General features: G+C 49.9%; 1 protein-coding gene across 7 annotated transcripts in view; it reads left to right on the plus strand.

Annotated features, from left to right (window-relative positions):
- The first annotated feature begins 364 nt into the window (after positions 1 to 364).
- Positions 365 to 17,921, plus strand: part of TMEM94 (transmembrane protein 94) — a 36,028-nt gene continuing 18,471 nt past the window's right edge. For 3 of the 7 annotated variants that reach the window (XM_084803365.1, XM_084803366.1, XM_084803370.1), the window contains exon 1: positions 16,133 to 16,408. In XM_084803365.1, the coding sequence (XP_084659491.1) occupies positions 16,355 to 16,408 (54 nt within the window). In that variant the 5' untranslated portion in view covers positions 16,133 to 16,354. Of the gene's footprint in view, positions 509 to 12,372; positions 12,532 to 12,969; positions 13,100 to 16,131; positions 16,409 to 17,921 lie in introns of those variants that run through there. The other 4 variants (XM_084803368.1, XM_084803369.1, XM_084803367.1 and 1 more) reach the window with 4 other exon arrangements.

Below are 17,921 nucleotides of genomic sequence, written 5' to 3' on the forward strand. Positions count from 1 at the left end.
AGAAAATAGAGATAAGGCTATCTTGCAAGAGTTTTTGTTAAAAAAAATAATAAAGGGAGGAAGGTATCGCCTGCCCATGGCTTTAGAACAAGTTAATGGGAAAACTAATGGGGAGGAAATTGTGTGATTGCTTTTAGTCAGGTTATCTAGAGCTGAAAAGGCGGGAGCATCGTGCCCAAGGTAGGACCCAGGCTTCCCGGTATCTCTTCAGTGTGAGTTATCTCACAATTCCGCCAGGCTCCCAGAGGGGCAGTTGAAGTTACAGCTTAGCGTACGAAACAGCCAATAAAAACATGAGAAACTTCCGCCAATCTGAATTTCAACCAATCAGCGTCCGGAGCTTTAGCTAGTGGTCCTGCTCCTCTGTGGTCAAGGGGAAGGAGGCAAGCCGCCTCGGGGTTGCCCATAACGGACATGGCTGCGGCCCCTGGAGGCGGGGATGTGAAGTGAGGAGGGGGCAGGGAGGGGAGAGGACGCGGGCGAGGAAGACCTGTCCGAGGGGGCCCCGGTAAGTACGAAAAGGCCCGCGGCCCGAAGTGGGGAGCAAGGGGGCGTGGGGCTCGGCCTTCTGCGTCCTCTGAGTTCTTACCCAAGGCGAGGAGCGTCTGGGGTGTGCACCTAGCAAGTGGCATCAAAGGGGGCGTCCCTCTGCGGGAGTCGAGGGAACCCGCGTCCGCCTCCAACTCCTGGCCGGCTCCTTCCCTCTCATCCTCAAGGTTTTTTTTTTTTTCCTTTGTTTTCTTATGTTCCCTCGCTGTCCTGGCTTGCCCCTTGCCGGGGTCCCTCTTCAGAAATAAAGGTTGTGTTTAACAAAGAATCCTTGGCCCAGGTTCGTCGTGGCCGGGCCCTGGGGCTAGAGGGCTGCCGATCCCGATGCCACCAGTGTTTATTTGTAGGCCTGCGGGTGTCCCCGGCCCAAACACAGACGGTTGTCCCCCAGTGCGCGCGCTGGGCTCGCCGGGGGCCGGAGCTGAGCTGACAGCGTCGAGCACGCGCCCCGCCGCCAGCTAGACCCTGTGAGGGACTTCGTGTAGTTCATTGCGGAGGCTGCCGTGTTGCCGTTGGGGTGTGCTTTCCCCCGCTTTTAGAGTCATGTAAAGACTGTTCAGAAGCAACCACAGCACCAATTTCCGTGTTATGGCCTCATTTTCTCTACTCCCTAAAGTCAAAAGGTTCAGCATCTAAAAAGTGAAATAAGGTCTTCTTCAAGGCTGTCAAATACAAATAGCCAAAACACTAAGAATGAGACATTTATCTAATTCCTGATTGTGCCACTGTACTTCTCGTCATAGGTAGTCTATTGTATATACGTGTAATAATATAAACGTATATGTACAAAAATAAAATAATTTCTAAAATTATTTTTTAAAAAGTGAAATAAGAGTGATGGGATAAAAAAAGTCTGACAGTCACTCGCAGAATCAGGCCACTGTACAATGTGGGCTTACCCAGCAACAGGAGGTAGCAGTTCAGTTAGAATCCACAAACACTGTGCAGTATAATCTCACCTGCTTTATGAGCTCTCACTTTTATTAGGTTCTCTCTTGTCAGACTTACAAGCAGGGACACCTAGCTCCTGGGGAGCACTGCATGGACTAGGAGGGGGGAGTTCAAGCCATCCTTTGATAACCAGCCCCCCCCCGGGGGGGGTAGTTTGAGAGGTAACTGTCCTTGAATGTCCACTTTGACTCACCCCATTTGGTATCCAGACCTCATAGCTGATGAGACCACAAGAGGCTGACCAGGCAGTGCGATGGAAAGAAAACAGAAAACACTTGACATTTCTATTTTAAGTGACCAGGGAGTGCCAGCTTGCAGGGACAAGAATCAAGCGTTTGGAAGGCTTACCTCCTGAAGAACAAATGAGAAGAAAAGGTCACAGTCCTTTGATTCCTCCCTGACCTCTTCCCCTAAATTACTCCAGAACCAAATTGTTACACGGAGAGGGAGGAGCAGTCAAATGGATCTTGCCTATACTCAAGATACTGTTTAACCCATCCGGGCCAGTCAGGTGTGAGCAGGAAAAGACCCACAGGGCCTCTGAGGACATTGATTTCCAAGTGAGGAGGCTCCCGGTTCCCCTCTGCTCCTTCTGGTACATGCGTGTTTGTGGGTTTTTGTCCCATTGCTATTGTGTCTGTGTTGTTTTCACCATCGTGTCTTCCATGGCTGAAAAGACAGGTTCCTTTAAAACTGCTTTGGAGTCTGTTTTGCAAGCAGGCCTGGGTGAAATAAAGGTTAGGCCAGGCTGAAGTCGGAATGTTTTCCTTCCGCAAGACCCAGCCAGTGTGTGTGGTTTGGTGATCAGGGGTTTGTATAATAACCAGCTTTGCCTGTGGCTGCTGAGACGACGGTAGTAAACAGTGCTGGTCACATGGCGTGGCAAGATGCGTAAAGGGCCAGATTTCAACCCAGCCTCAATGCCCCCTGAACCTGCCAAATCTCAGGGATCGCTTTGAGTTTTAGCAGAATCATGTGGTCTCAGTCTTTATAATTTCAGGATTCACTTGGAGACGACCCTTGGGATAGTGGCCTGCCTTTGCAGGAGGTAAACAGAGGTTATTGGAGAGAGAGAGGAAGGTGAACTCCGGGAGTCTAACCCTGTCCTGAGCTGACGGCAGACTCAAAGGAGAACACTGCTTTGGGAATGTTTGGCAGAGCCAGGATTTGTTGGGTGTTTTTGTTTTGTTTTGCTTTTGTTTTTTGAGACAGGGTTTCTCTGTGTAGCCTTGGCTGTTCTGGATTCACTTTGTTGACCAGTCTGGCCTCGAACTCACAGAGATCCACCTGCCTCTGCCTCCTGAGTGCTGCAATTAAGGCATGTGCTACCACCGCCCGGCTGATTTTTTTTTTTTTTTTTTGGAAATGGTGGTAAAATATATATTTCATGAAAGCTAGCATTTTAACAATTTCTGTAGCATTTAGTACATTCCTATTATTGTAGAACTAATACCACCATCCATTTCTAGAATTATTTTTTAAATTTTCTTTATCTGAAACTACCATTAAATTCTCTCTCCGCTCACCAAGGTTCCTACCCCTGCCAATTTCCATTATACTTCATCCTTGTTGTTTTTGAACATTCTAGAAAACTCCTAAGTGTCTATTATGAATTGAGCATACCCCTCTTCCTATCCCCCCCCTCATTTCTCCCTCTCCCATTGGTCTCCTTTTCCTCCTAGATCAGTGGTTCTTAACCTTCCTGATGCTGTGACGCTTTAACCATAAAGGGTTGTGGTGACCCCCAACCATAAAATTATTTTGTTGCTACTTTATAACTATAATGTAAATATCTGATATGGGGGTCTCAGCACACAGGTTGAGAATCACTGTCTTAGATAGTTTCGATTCTCATGTCATCATGTCATTTGTGTGTGTGTGTGTGTGTGTGTGAGAGAGAGAGAGAGAGAGAGAGAAAGAGAGAGAGAGAAAGAGAGAGAGAGAGAGAGAGAGAGAAGCTCTGGAGGCAAAAATGAGAGAAAAATACAAACAGTATTTTAGACTGGCATAATTCACTTAATGATCCTCTCTAGTTATATCCATTTTTCTGCAAATGATATAACTTTGTTCTTCATAGCTGAAAATATCCTAGTGTGTGTGTGTGTGTGTGTGTGTGTGTGTGTGTGTGTGTGTATCACAGTTTCCTTCTCCATCCTTTGCTGCCGGCCACTGAGGCTGGTCCTATAATTGAGCTGTTTGGAACAGTGTGGGTCAGCAAGGATGTGCAAGTGTCCGTGCTGTTGACTGGGAGTCTTTTGGGTAAATACCCAGGAACTATATAGCTGAGTCATATGGTAGATATACTTGGAGGTTTTTAATTTGTTTATTTGGGTTTTTGTTTTGTTTTGGTTTGTTTTGGTTTTTTGAGACTGGGTTTCTCTGTGTAGCCCTGGCTGTCCTAGACTTACTTTGTAGACCAGGCTGGCCTTGAACTCACAGTGATCCGCCTGCCTCTGCCTCCCAAGTGCTGGGATTGAAGGCCCCCAAGCTCGGCTGTTTTTGTTTTTTTCAAGATAGGGGCTCTGTACACAGCCCAGGCTAGCCTGAAACTCACTGTGTAGACCAGGTTGGTCTCGAACTCAGAGATTTGCCTGCCTCTGCCTTCTGAGTACTTGGATAAAAGGCATTGCCATCATGCCTGGCTATTTTGAAATTTTTGACAGGCTTCCATACTGAATTTCCTTAGTGGCTGGAGTAGTTTTCATTCCTACCAGCAGGGTTCCTTTTTGTTGTTGTTGTTGTTGTTTATTTGTTTTGTTTTTTGGTTTTTTGAGACAGGGTTTCTCTGTGTAGCCCTGGTTGTCCTGGAACTCACTCTGTAGACCAGGCTGGCCTGGAACTCACAGAGATCTTCTTGCCTCTGTCTCCCAAGTGTTGGGATTAAAGGCGTGTGCCATTACCGCCCAGTGTTGCTGGTTCCTTTTTGCCCATGTCTTTGCCACCACTTGTTGTTACTTGTTTTCTTAAGAACTGCCACCCTGATTCAGGTGAGATGGAGTCTCACTGTAGCTTTGGTTTGCGTTTCTCTGCTGCCTGATGAACGTGGACAGTTTTCCATATGTTTATTGGTTATCTGCATTTAATCTTTTGGGAACCAGCTGTCCGTTTTGTAAGCTCTTTTATTGAGTGGGTTGTTTGACTTCCTGTTGGTTAGCTTGTTGAGTTCTTTGTATATGCTATATGTTAATATTCTGTCAGATGAGCTTCTTCTTCCTCTCTGTAGGCTGTCTCCTCACTCTGCTGTTGCCCTTGCTGTGCAAAGGCTTTTGAAGGTCATGAGGTCCACGTGTGATTGTTGGCATTTTTCACCCATTGCAGTATTCAATTGTTCTGGCTGCCTTTGTAAAGACGTCCCTTCCCCTACTGAATTCTCTTTATGTTTTTCTTAAAAATCAATTGTCCGAAAATGTCCGGATCTATTTTTGAACTCTCAAATACCAAGCCAATACCACATTGCTTTGAGTACTGGAGTGCTCCAATCCTTGACTTCTAACTTTTTAATACCAGTTCTCTCTCTGTCCTTTGTCATCCCTCCTCCTCCTCCTCTTCCTCTGTTCTCCTTCTCTGACTTCTTATCTTTTTCTGCTTTTTTGAGTCTCATTATCACTCGATGGATCAGGCTGGCTTTGCCTCCCATTTCTCATGTCATCATTTTTGCGTCTGCTTGCTCCTCTCTGGAAGTCTGTTGTATTATCTTCTTCCTCCTTTTCTTTCTTTCTTTTCTTTCAAAATTGTTATTTGTTTTTATTTTATATGCATTGGTCTTTGCTTGCATATTTATCTGTGTGAGGGTGTCAGATCCCCTGGACTTTCTTTTAATTTCCTTGTTGGCTAAGATAACACGCTGCAGCCCAGGCTGGCCTGACCCTTGCTATGTAGAACAGGTTGTCTGTGAACTCCTGGCGATCCTCTTGCCTCAGGCTCCTTAGTGCTGGGATGACAGAGGTGAACCACCATACCTGGCTTCTCTGCTTTCTTCTCTGTGTGGGGGCTGATGGGACAGTTCAGCAGGTAAGGCGCTTTTCTCGTAAGCCCAGCCGCCTGATTTCAATTCCAAGTTCCATGTGATGGAAGGATAGAATCAGCTCCTGCAAATTGTCCTCTGACCCCCACATATGTGTGTGTCACGCACACATGCAAGTGCGTCATAGCCAGGAACGATGATGCCACATGCCTTTAATCCCAGTGCTTGCGGGGGGGGGGGGGGGGGGGGGGGGGCGCGGGGGTAGATGAATATCTGTAAGTTTGAGGCCAACTTGGTCTACATAGTGAGTTCCAGGGCAGCCAGAGCTATCTCCAAAACAAGTACATAAATGTGTTATGCAACTGAACCAAGTATTCTAGGCATGCTCTGGTATAGACATGGGCTGTTCACGTGCCTGTCACATAGGCTGAATGTTAATGAGCTTTGAGAACTATGCTCACATAGGGACTAACTGCATTTGACTAAGGCACTTACGGTGGTGCTATACAGTGGGCTTTCAGCCCGGGCTGAGGGCTCACTATCCTCCCCAGTTAAGTTAAGCCTATTGGATTGGGTTCCCCTTGTATCCTGTTGAGATCTCCTTGGATCCTGGTCCTGCTTTGATATTTTCCCCAGGATTATGCTAAGAATTTGATTCCCAGCTGGGCGGTGGTGGTGCATGTCTTTAATCCCAGCACTGCGGAGGCAGAGGAAAGCCTGGTTTACAAAGGGCGTCCAGGACAGCCAAGGCTGCACAGAGAAACCTGTTTCCGGCAGGGGTTGGGGGTGGGATTTGGTCACCATACCAATCTGTTTCCTCACTCTAGCCATTGAGAAAAATATTGACTAGAATGCAAAGGATAATACTTGACTGCTTGCTGTTGAAAACTTTGACTCAGCATAGCATTAACACCAACTAGATTCTCCTGGTTATGGATATTTAACTAAATATAGACCTATCAAATATTCTTTGGAGAGCTGGGCAGTGGTGGTGCACGCCTTTAATCCCAGCACTGGGGAGGCAGAAGCAGGCAGATCTCTGTGAGTTCGAGGCCAGCTACGGCTATTATACAGAGAAACCCTGTCTTGAAGAAAGAAAACAAAACAAAACAAGGGCTGGAGAGCTAGCTCAGCAGGTTAAGAGCATTGTCTACTTTTCCAGAGGTTCTGAGTTCAATTCCCAGCAACCACATGGTGGCTCACAACCATCTACAATGTGAGTTCGAGGCCAGCTATGGCTATTATACAGAGAAACCTTGTCTTGAAGAACCAAAAAAAAAAAACAAAAAAAAAACCAAACCAACAACAACAACAAAAAAAACCAAAACCAAACAAACAAAAAAAAACAAGGGCTGGAGCGCTAGCTCAGCAGGTTAAGAGCATTGTCTACTTTTCCAGAGGTTCTGAGTTCAATTCCCAGCAACCACATGGTGGCTCACAACCATCTACAATGAGATGTAGTGCCCACTTCCGGTGTGCAGGCAGAACATTGTATACGCAATAAAATAAAAATCTTTAAAAAAAAAACAAACACAAAACAAAACAAAAAACCCCACAAAACCCAAAACCCATTAGGAACTGTGAGCAACTCTTCAAGGCCTCTTTGGTCTGGCCTTCCAGGCCTTACCACGTTAGTCTCTGATTCCTCGCCTGTATACTGTGGCATCTCTTTACCTTCTTCCCTTTCTCCTGTCACCAAATATTCCATTGCTGTCCTCCAAGAAGACTGTATACTTTTCTCCTTGGTGCCATCTTGGGACTTGTAGCTTTTGTTTGGGTCTCTTTCCCTCACACCCCCAGGGTCTGCCTCAGTTCTTCTGAGAGACTTTTCTGGCCCTGCAGTCCCCGGTGAGTCCCCTGAAGCACCTGTTGTTTGGAATTTCTCTTTAGTACTCAGGGAATGCTTTTTAAATTACACTTTCATTACTAATTGACTTTCTGTGCATGTATATGCGCAGGCTCCATCGTGTGCAGGACAGCCTGTGATCTGCAGGACTCAACTCTCTCTCCTTCTGTCAGGTGGGCCTTCAGGTCCTTAGGCGTGCCAGCAGGTGTCCTTATCAGAGGAGCCATCTCACCAGCCCTTAGTTAGCCCCACACTGTTTACATTGTAAATTTCTCTGTGGCCCGAGCCTGTGGTCCCAGCTATTTGGGAGGCCAAGCATGGCGCGCTATGTGTTTGAGGCTCCGTGTGTGTGTGTGTGTGTGTGTGTGTGTGTGTGTGTGTGTGTGTGTGTGTGTGTGTGTAACACAGCAGTACCCTTATGTATGGCGGCAAATGCTCACAGCCCCAAGCCCTTGAGAAAGCGAAGCAAACAAAGCAGATCTCTTTTCCTGAGGAAGAGGCATTGTGTGTTATGCTTCTCTTGGGAAGCCATCGTCCGTTACCCTTGTCTGTGAAGCAGACACACTTTAGTGTGCTGGTCGGCTTTCTTTGTGGACCAGAGTCCCAGGTAATCACTGAGGAAGAGGGGATCATACACAGGGTACTTTTGTGTCTGGCTTGTGTCACCCAGCCACCATTTTGAGATTCAGCTAAAGCGTCGTGTCCTGTGTGTTGTCACTCAGTTCTGCCTTACACCTTACCACAGGCTAGCTCCACTCACTGCAGCGGGACAGGGATTTGTTCATTCATTCTCCTGTGAATGGACACTTGACCTGCTCTCTGGTTTGGGGCTATTTTGAATAGAAATGAGGGTAACTTTTCTTTTTGTATGTGTGTGTGTGTGTATGCATGTTCTCATGTGTATGAAAGCATGTGTATATTCATATGCATACGTGTATATGTGTGCATAGGCCAGAGGCTGATGTTGAGTGTCTTCCTCAATTACTTTCTGCCATGTGTGTTTGTGTGTGTGTGTGTGTGTGTGTGTGTGTTTGTTTTTGAGACAGGTTTTCTCTGTGTAGCCCTGGCTGTCCCAGAACTCATTCTGTAGACCAGGCTGGCCTCGAATTTACAGAGATCTGCCTGCCTCTGCGGGCGTTATAGGTGTGTGCATCTCCACTTAGGTTGCACCCTCTATGTTGACGAGAAGTCTCTCATTGAACTGAGAGCATGGCTGTTGGGCTGGTCTAGCTAGCCAGCTTGTTCTGCGTCTCCCTCGCTGTCTCTGCCTTCCACGTGCTGGGATACAGGCAGCTTGGCATGTTTACCTGGGCATCTAAGCAGGCCCTGGGGATCGGACTCAGCACTCACACTTACATGGGCCACACTTAATCTTCTGAGCCACCTCTCTGCCATGCTTAGGTTTTTGTTGTTGTCGCTTTTTACAAGATTTGGGTCTAGAGTGCTGGCTTGTGGTTTAGAGCACTTGCTGCTCTTCCAGAGAGCCTGAGTTTGCTTCCCAGCACCCACGTGTTGGCTCCCAGGCATCCCTAAGTCCAGCTCAGAGAATCCAATGCCCTCTTCTGACCTCCAAGTGCACCAGGCATACACGTAATATACATCTATTTGTGCAGGAAAAAAAAAACCTGCTCCTATACAGAACATTAATCAATCTAACTTCAAAACACTCATTCATTCATTTATTTAACGTGCCTGAATGTATGTGCATGCGCTGTGTGCATGGGGGTGCCCATGGGGCAGAGGGAAGAGTTTGTCCCCCTGGGACTGGAGTTACAGGTACTTGTGAGCCACCAGTGTCGGTGCTGGGAACCGAACCTGGGTCTTCTGCTGCCACACCACATGCTCTTTACCGCTGAGCTCCTCTCCAGGTCCCTTTGAAAAGAAGTTTCACACTTATTTTTATATGTAGGAATGTCTTGCTTGCATGTATGCGTGTCTCTCTGGAGGTCAGGAAGGGGGGCTTGATCTGGAGCTAGAGTTCTGGACAGCTCTGAGCCACCATGTGGGTCTGGGAATCGAACTATGGTTCTCTGCAAGCAACAAGGGCCCCTAACTGCTGAGCCGCCTCTCCAGCCTCCACATTTATTTATTTCGTGTGTGTGGTTGTGGTTGTGTGTGTGGAAGTTGGAGGGCAGCTCGCGGGCGTCCATTGTCTCTTTCTGCATGTGGGAAGCAGGCACTGAGCTCAGCTCATTAGGCTAGGCAGCAAGGGCCCCCCACCCACCGAAACATCGGGCCGGCACTAGAAATATTTGTATTTTAGTTTATATTTTATATTTGTATTTTAGCCTTATGACCTCGCAGTTGTAGACTCCTTACCATTTTCGAAGACTGTCTTTTTTTTTTTTTTTTTTTGAGACAGGGTCTCTCTGTGTATCTCTGGCTGTCCTGAACTCGCTCTGCCCGGCTCTGGAGATTGTCTTATTTGGTCTGTAAACAGAGATGTTCTTCCTTGAAAAAAATTTTTTTTGAAATTAAGATATTTTAAAAAGTATTTTAAAAGTCGGGCGTGGTGGCGCACGCCTTTAATCCCAGCACTGGGGAGGCAGAGGCAGGCGGATCGCTGTGAGTTCGAGGCCAGCCTGGACTACAAAGCGAGTCTAGGACAGCCAAGACTACACAGAGAAACCCCGTCTCGAAAAACAAAAAACAAACAAAAAAAAGTATTTTAAAAAATAATTTGTTTGGGGCTGGAAAGATGGCTCAGAGGTTAAGAGCACTGACTGTTCCTCCAGAGGTCCTGAGTTCAATTCCCAGCAACCACATGGTGGCTCACAACCATCTGTAATGTGATCTGGTGCCCTCTTCTGGCCTGCAAGTGTACATGAAGGCAGAGCACTATACATAATAAATAATCAATCTTTAAAAAAAAATAATTTGTTTATTATGTATACAGTGCTCTGCCTGCATGTACTCCTGCAGGCCAGAAGAGGGTATTAGATCTCATTATAGATGGTTGTGAGCCACTATGTGGTTGCTGGGAATTGAACTCGGGACCTCTGGAAGAACTAAAAGTGCTTTTAACCTCTGAGCCATCTCTCCAGCCCTTGAAATTAAAATCTAGTTACATCACTTCCCCTCTTCCCTCCAACCCTTCCCATGCACCCTTCCTACTGCTCTCTCTTAATTTATGGGAAGTTCTTTTGGTTTGGTTCGTTTAAGACAGTATCTCACTATGTAGCCCAGGCTGGCCTGGAACTCACAGAGATCCTCCTACCTCAGCCTCCCAAGTGCTGTGATTAAAGTGTGCGCCACCCCCACCACCGGGCTTACTTTTGAGTTCTTTTTTTTTTTTTTTTTTTTTTTTTGGTTTTTTGAGACAAGGACTCTCTGTGTTAGCCTTGGCTGTCCTGGAGTCACTTTGTAGACCAGGCTGGCCTCGAACTCACAGCGATCCGCCTGCCTCTGCCTCCCAAATGCTGGGATTACAGGCGTGTGCCACCACGCCCGGCTCTAGTTTTGTGTTCTTATTCTTTCTTTTTATATAAATTAATAAATTTACTTCATTAAATGTGTGTGTGTGTGTGTGTGTGTGTGTGTGTGTGTGTGTGTGTGTGCTCGGTTCAGTGGCGCACTCCTGTAATCCCAGCACTCTGGGAGGCAAAGGCAGGTGAATTTCTATGAGTTCAAGACCAGCCTGGTCTACAAAGTGAGTCCAGGTCAGCCAGGGTTACACAGAGAAACCCTGGCTCAAAAAACAAAACAAAACAAAACCAAAATAAATAAATAAATAAATAGATAGAAAAAGAGTTGGTTCTTGCCTTCCACCATGTAGGTCCCAGGGCTCAGACTCGGCTTGGTGGCTGGAGTCCTTATTCTTGGCCTCCCTGGACTTGCTTGTCATTTCTTGTTGCTAATGGGAGTAATGGCTACTCTTTATTGAATATCAAATATTGTGTCAGGCCCCTTAGGTGTGCTGTTTGACATACTCCTCATGGCACGGCTGTGAAGCAGCTGTTGCCACAGCCATCCTCAGGACAAGCAGTGGAAGCTGAAAAGGGACAAATAACAAGATTATTCAGCATTTGATACATGTTGCAGCCAAGATTTGAACCCAGGGGTATTCATTTAGTTTGCAGTGCAGGGTTTTTCACAGTGAGCTGCAGGCACAGCTGGCCCTTTAAGGATTCTGCTCCTGATTTCAGGTCAGATGTTAAGCACCGTCCTCTCCCAGAACCCCATGTATGGAATGATGGAACTAGAGAGACTCTTAGAAAAATGTCACATTCCTGGCTGCCCTCTGCACTGCCGAGGTTCCAGCTGGCCACAGCTATTTTCCCTCTGGTTGTGTTGGCAGAAGGTGACAGGAGCAACCCCCCTTCTGGATCCTGGCGCCTTTCCCTGTGTGGCCCCTGCTGGGATGGATGTCACGGGGACCTCAGCCATAGCTGGGAACAGGGCTCAGGCTCCCAGCGAGAGCAGCCATGGGGAGGAGGGATCTAAGGATGCCAAAGACTGAGTGTCACTGCTTTTTGCAAGGCCACTTCCAGCGTCACTGCCTCTGACCCTGAGGGATGGCTCAGCTGTGACTGAAGGCCCTGGCTAAAAGCAAGGGGCAGGGAGAAGCTTGGCAGCCTGGCAGGTGACATCAGCATGGGTGCTGCCTGGGAGGATTGGGTGGGATTTGGGAGTGGAGTTGGTGGCTTCAGACCTGAGCTTCCTGGCTGGCCCTCTGGACATAGATTTTTAATTGTTTCTCGACAGTTCTTTTATGGGTCAGCTCTCCTGGGCCTCTGATTCCTCGGAATGAGACTGGCTGCGGCCCCAGAGAGAACTGCCCTCCTCATCGGCCGCTAGTGCAGTTCCTAAGAGGAGGCTTCTGGCACCAGGCCAGATTACTCAGTGTCGCTTCTCACTGAGAACATGCCCTGATCTGAGATTGGGAAAGTTGTGTTGCTGGAAGGGTGAGGGTGAGGGCTCAGGTGGGGCAGGTGGGGCAGGTGGGAATGGCTGTCAGGGTCAGGCTAGCCTATCATGTTTGGAGGGAGAAAGGCTTCTGAGGAGCGAGCCGGGGGCATTGCAGATGCTGAGCAAGTGTCCTGTCACAACAGCTGCATTCCAGCCCCTGGGCTGGCTTCATCTTCCAGATACCTGCTTGGCTTTTGTCACACTGGCTGTCAGGTCGGCTTGCTGGTCCTTGCAGACTTCTGCCCAAGGTGTCTGTCTAGCACTGCTGTCACCCACACAAGAGGCTCAGAGACCTATGGGCATGCGTGTGCTGGTAAGTGTGGCACACGTTCCTCAGCACATGGAGAGCGTGCCTGCTTCTGCCAGCCAGGTCTCTTCCCGTCCACCCTCCTGATGCCCCTGATAACACGTGTTAGATTCTGATGACGTTACTGCTGACTTTCACCCCAATTTTAAGATGTCCTGGTAAGCCGAGGCTCTTCCTGTTTGCTGGGAGCCGGTGGTTTACAGAGTGCACACGGAACTGAACAGGGAATGCCTCTGAAAAAGAAGATTGAAAGACAAGGCTTATGCTCTCCAGAGACCCCTCTGGAGCTGGCACTCCATCTAGGGCTGACTCCCGAAGCATGCTGCTGGAGGGCCAGGCCAGCGGGGTGCTGGTCGTCTGTGGCTTAGTTAGAGCGTGTTGCACAACAGCCTCCCAGCCCTGTGACCTTACTTACGGGATTTCTTTCCACTTTCCACCCCCCAGATGCTGTGACTGTGACAGACTCACTGGGGTTTGTCCATGTTGGGGAGGAAGCTTCCTTCCAGGTGTGACCGTGTTCATCTGGGCATGTCTGAAGTACCCTGGGCCCATGGACCTGAAGGAGAAGCATACGGTGGGCCCCTACTCTGTTGCTGTGTGGCTGTTGCGGGGTTGTCTCTAGTGGGTTCTCCCCGCCTGGGTTCACTGGGAGCTCCCCAGCTCAAGGTTTTACAGTGAGTGTGTTGGGGTGGCCTATGGGGGTATAACTATGACCCCTTCCCAGAGGTTAGTATTGCCCGGCTGGGATGAACATAGGGTTAAGGGCGGCCCAGTTAACACAGCTGCATGGCAGCAGGCTTTCTGATTGGGTTTGATCCCAAGCCAGCCTTGCCCAGAGCTGTGTAATTTGGTTTGTTTGCGCTGCACTAGGGCCGTGCCCCAACCTGCCTGGCCATGTTGAAGGCTGTTGGGCACCCTCTCTGTGGTTAGAGACAAGCGCCTCATCATATTTCAAACACAGCTATGTGTTAATCAACAGGACGGAGCTGGGCCTGGTGGTCCAGATCTGTCTGTAATCCCACTGTAGAGGCTGTGGCAGAAGAATTGCAAATCCAGGGCCTGGTTGGACCACAGGAGCGAGTTCAAGCTGCCCTTGGCAACTTTGTGAGGTCCTCTCTCAAAAGAGGCGCAGGTTTATCTGATGGATGCAGCACTTGCCCAGCGTCTGTGAGATCCTGATTTCAACCCTTAAGTCGGACAGGCTTGAGGAGTTCAGGCAGTTGAAGACTGGGCCTGCCTTCAGGTGCACAGTCTTTGGATGGAAGTAGATTTAGAATATTTCTCTCCTGCGGCAAAGAATGGCCCCCAGGAAGTCCTTGTGTGTCTTGTCTGGTTTCTACATACCCTACTAATACCCTGGCCCTGCTCACCAGGTCATTCCCCCTGGGGAGTTCTGGACACATGAGTCCTGGGCTAGAAAGCCACATACCAGCAGCACTGCCATGGTTATGGAACATTGGCTTTGGACCGACAGAGCCCTAGAGGCTGGGAAGGTGGCTCCCAGCTTGTAGAGGATCGCAGTCCAGTTGAGGGTCAGAACCGTAGTCAGTGTAGTAGCAGAACCCCGGGGGTAATGTGTGTGTAATGCTGTGTCCGGGGCACATGTGTCACAGCGTGCAGGTAGAGGTCGAGGTCCACTTTGTGGCATTGCTTCTTGTCTTTGCTTGGTTCTGGGAATCAAACTTGGGGCATCAGACTTGTGTGGTGAGTATGTTTCCCACTGAGCAGTCCTGCCAGCCCAGCAAGGATGTCTTCAGTAATACACTGGGCTCAGAAGTAAGCCTGCAGCCCAGGGCTCTCAGAAAGCTTCTTGGAAAAGGATCAGGAGGAGTTTCTGTGGTGACGCCTCAGGTGGCCTTAGCCCAGGGCTGCTTTGTCTGCTGCTGGGTGACTTCTGGCTTTCCGTCCCCTTTCCTTCATACCCACCAGGCCCCAGCCTGTCTGGAGGGGCTGGTGGCTGAGCTGCAGCAGTGACAGCTTGGGCCCCTGTTCTGAGATAACGGGGCCGTTTACCTATCATTGAAGCTGGCAGTCTGGGAAGTGGACGGAGATGGGGAAGGACTGTGTCTGTGCCCGCTAAGGTGTGCGGTGGAGCTGGGAGAGCGGTGGTGGACTGGTTTCCACCCTAGCAGGGACTTCTGGAACCCAGGGACAGGAGTCTTTCTCAGTGGCTACAGCTGATAGTCCTTACAGAGCCTGGCACAGAAGCTGACCCCGCCCTTCCCTCTTTCCTGCTCCCAGCAAAGACTTCCTGTCCTTAACCTCTGGACTCCCAGCCCCTCCTTTCTGTCCCCATTCAACTGTTTGGCTGGGGCCCCACAGGGAGGTACACAGGCCAGCTAGGGGGAGGGGAGAGGCTGGCCTGTGCCGGGAGGCTCTCTTCCCTTCCAGCAGCTGGAGAGGGTGTAGTCTTGGAGACAGAGGGCCCTGGAGATAGGCGCTGAGCCTCCAGCCTGCTCTCCAGCCAAGGGACTCATTAGGCTGCTCTCACTCCCTGGGCTTTGTATCTTCATATTGCAGATGGCCTGTCCATTAGCAGAGGAATGCCCAATGCCCTCCCAGTGCCTGACCTCTTCCCTTACCCAAGTGCCTGGGCTGACTGCTTTTATGTCAGGTGCCCAGAACCATGCTTTTAGAGCCCTCGTCACCCAGGTCCTGTTTTTGCTACTGTCTGGGCTTGGTGGCACACGCCTTTAACCTCAGCACTCAGGACACAAAGGCAGGTCACTTGAGTCTGAGGCCAACCTGGTCTCCATACATAGTGAGTTTCAAGGCAGCCAGAGCCATATAGAGAGACTCTGTCTCAAACAAACAATCAAAACAGTCAAAAAAAAAAAAAAAAAAAAAAGATCCAGGTGTCCCCAGGCAGCCCAGGTCCCTGGTGTGTCTAAATGCTGCCCTTCCCTTCGTGGATAAGCAGCTTACAGGATCACCATGCCACCTGGAAGGAAGGTGCTGGAATCCTGAGAACCCTTTTAGCTGGGGCCTTGCCCTCTCCCTCCCATCAGACTCCTGGGCCTCCTGGAAGTCCCTGCTGGAATATCTGCTGGTCAACCCCCCCCATCCCCACTGCCCCCCCATATCCTCCAGGCAGGATGTGCTGCTATTAATAAGGCACCGGTCCTCTCCCTCCTTCCTGCAGCTCTCCCCGTGGAAAGCTGCTGCTGGCTGGGCTGGCAGGGAACTCTGCTGGGTGATGAGCCCAGTCACAGTGGGGCCCCCAACTTCGCCCAGTGACCAGAGGCAGAGGACAGGTAGTCTGGGAAGAAAGCCAGTGTTTATGTCCCCTGGGGTACTCCTGGGTGCCTGCCCCAAGCCCTTGACAGTGTCTTTCTTCTGTCTAAATGTCCCTCTGTGCATCTTGCCTCTGCGCTCACCCTACATTGGCCTTCTCTGAAGGGACATCGCTTGGGCATCTGGCAAATTGTGGATCAACTTTTGCCTCTCAACTCTCCTTTCTTCACCCTCCTGCTTCCTCTCTCTCTCTCTCTCTCTCTCTCTCTCTCTCTCTCTCTCTCTCTCTCTCCTCTCCCTCCCTCTCGGCCTCCCTCCCTCTCAGAGCTGCTGCTGCTGCCTGCTGCTGCCTCCTCCTCCCTCCCTGAGTCTGCAGCGTGACTGGAAATAGGCTCTGCTCTGCTCTGCTCTGCTGCGCCCAATTCTCTGCAGCAGCGGCCTCTCTCGCTCACACAGGGTCTGGACTCTCCCCTCGCCTCTCTCACACACACAGCCTCTCTCTTCACTCTCTCGTTCTCTTCTGCTTCTCCCGCTATCCTTGAGGGTGGTGTTGGGAGCTGCCACACCTGACTGCTTATCCCTCAGGCCCTGCCTCATGCTCTTCAAGCAGGCAGAGCTATGGATACCCCACCAGGGCAAGCACAGCATGGTGAGTAGAGCGGCTTGACTTTTAGAGTTCTGACAATGCCTTCTTCCCTGCCTAGGAGGGCGTCTCTGGGTTGTGGTTGCCAATGGAGTCCTGAAGATGCTGCAGAACAGAGGGCAGCTGGAATGGGCCCGAGGCAACCGGGTCTTTGGACCCAGGGCCAGAAAGCTAGCATGCCTTGGAACGGCCAGCCAGGTTTTTCAAGTTACCCAGAACAGCTTTGGGGATTGAGTTTCCCAGAGGAGAACAGGATGTTAGGACCCAGGGCTCCATATATAGGTCACAAAACTCAGGGCCTGGATGCCGTCACTTCTCTATAGCGAGGGGGCTTTTTTTTCTGCTGGATCACTGAGGTGACGGAGTCAGGGTTGGGATGGCTTCTTCTGCATTTCGGTGGCTGCTGAAGGTGGGCAAAAGTGCTGAGGTCTGCATGAGAAAGAAAAAGCGGCTCTGCTCTGGTGCACTAGGCTGCAGATGTGCCCAGCCAACCTCAGAGGGGCACATAGTGGCCGACTACACTTCAGTGACCTGGGTTTGTTCTGAGCTCAGCTCTGGTTCCTCACGGCTGTACCGGTTAAAGTGGCTGTGATGAGGTGACCTGGTGAAGGGATCCCACTGACGATAACTGGTGGCTGTCTGTGTCAAGACCACCAGTCATGGTCTAAATTTGTAACCTGCCTTCCTGAATATACAGCTGTGATTTTGCTGCTTCTGAAACAGGTAGAGTAGGAAGACCAGTTACTGTGTGGAGAGAACCTCAGCAGCGCTCTACAGGGACTCAGGCCAGGTGCTGCGGGCCAGGTGCTGGGGCCTAGGTGCTGCGGGCCAGGTGCTGGGGGCCAGGTGCTGGGGCCTAGGTGCTGCGGGCCAGGTGCTGGGGGCCAGGTGCTGGGGGCCAGGTGCTGGGGGTCAGGTGCTGGGGGTCAGGTGCTGGGGGCCAGGTGCTGGGGGCTAGGTGCTGGGGGCTTCTTGCTGAGGTGGGCTCCTGCTTAGTACTAGATTACTGCTTTTGATCTGTTAGTCATTTTGCCCTCATTGTTCCCCATGAATGCTAAGTCCTGCTAGTACTCCTCTTTACTGGCGAAACGGAGAGAGCCAGCCCAGCTTGTGATGACATCCAGCCTCCCTCCCCTGAGTCACAATTTCCTTTTTGCCCAGCATGGTGGGCAAACCTCAGTGCTTTTGAGGCAGAGGCAGGCAGATCTCTGACTTTGAGGTTAGCCTGATCCACACAGTGAAATCCAAGCCAGCCTTGGCTACATAGTGAGACCCTAAAAAACATACAAGCAAACAAACAACAACAAACCAAACCAGCCAAACAAAAAACCCTGCCCTTCTGACTCAATCTGTCCCCCCTTTGTTCTGGCTGAATGTGAGTTCCAACAATAGTGGGAAAGGCTGGTTCTGCCTGAAAACCTTCAGTGTCTGTCCTGGGCTCTCTGTGGGGGAAGCCTCACTTCTGGTCCCAAGAATGCGTCTAGAGGTGCCAGTAGCAGAGAAAGGTGTGAGTTTTTAG

Source organism: Acomys minous (assembly GCF_964271855.1).
Source record: "Acomys minous genome assembly, chromosome: 12".
In the NCBI taxonomy this organism is placed as follows: domain Eukaryota; kingdom Metazoa; phylum Chordata; class Mammalia; order Rodentia; family Muridae; genus Acomys; species Acomys minous.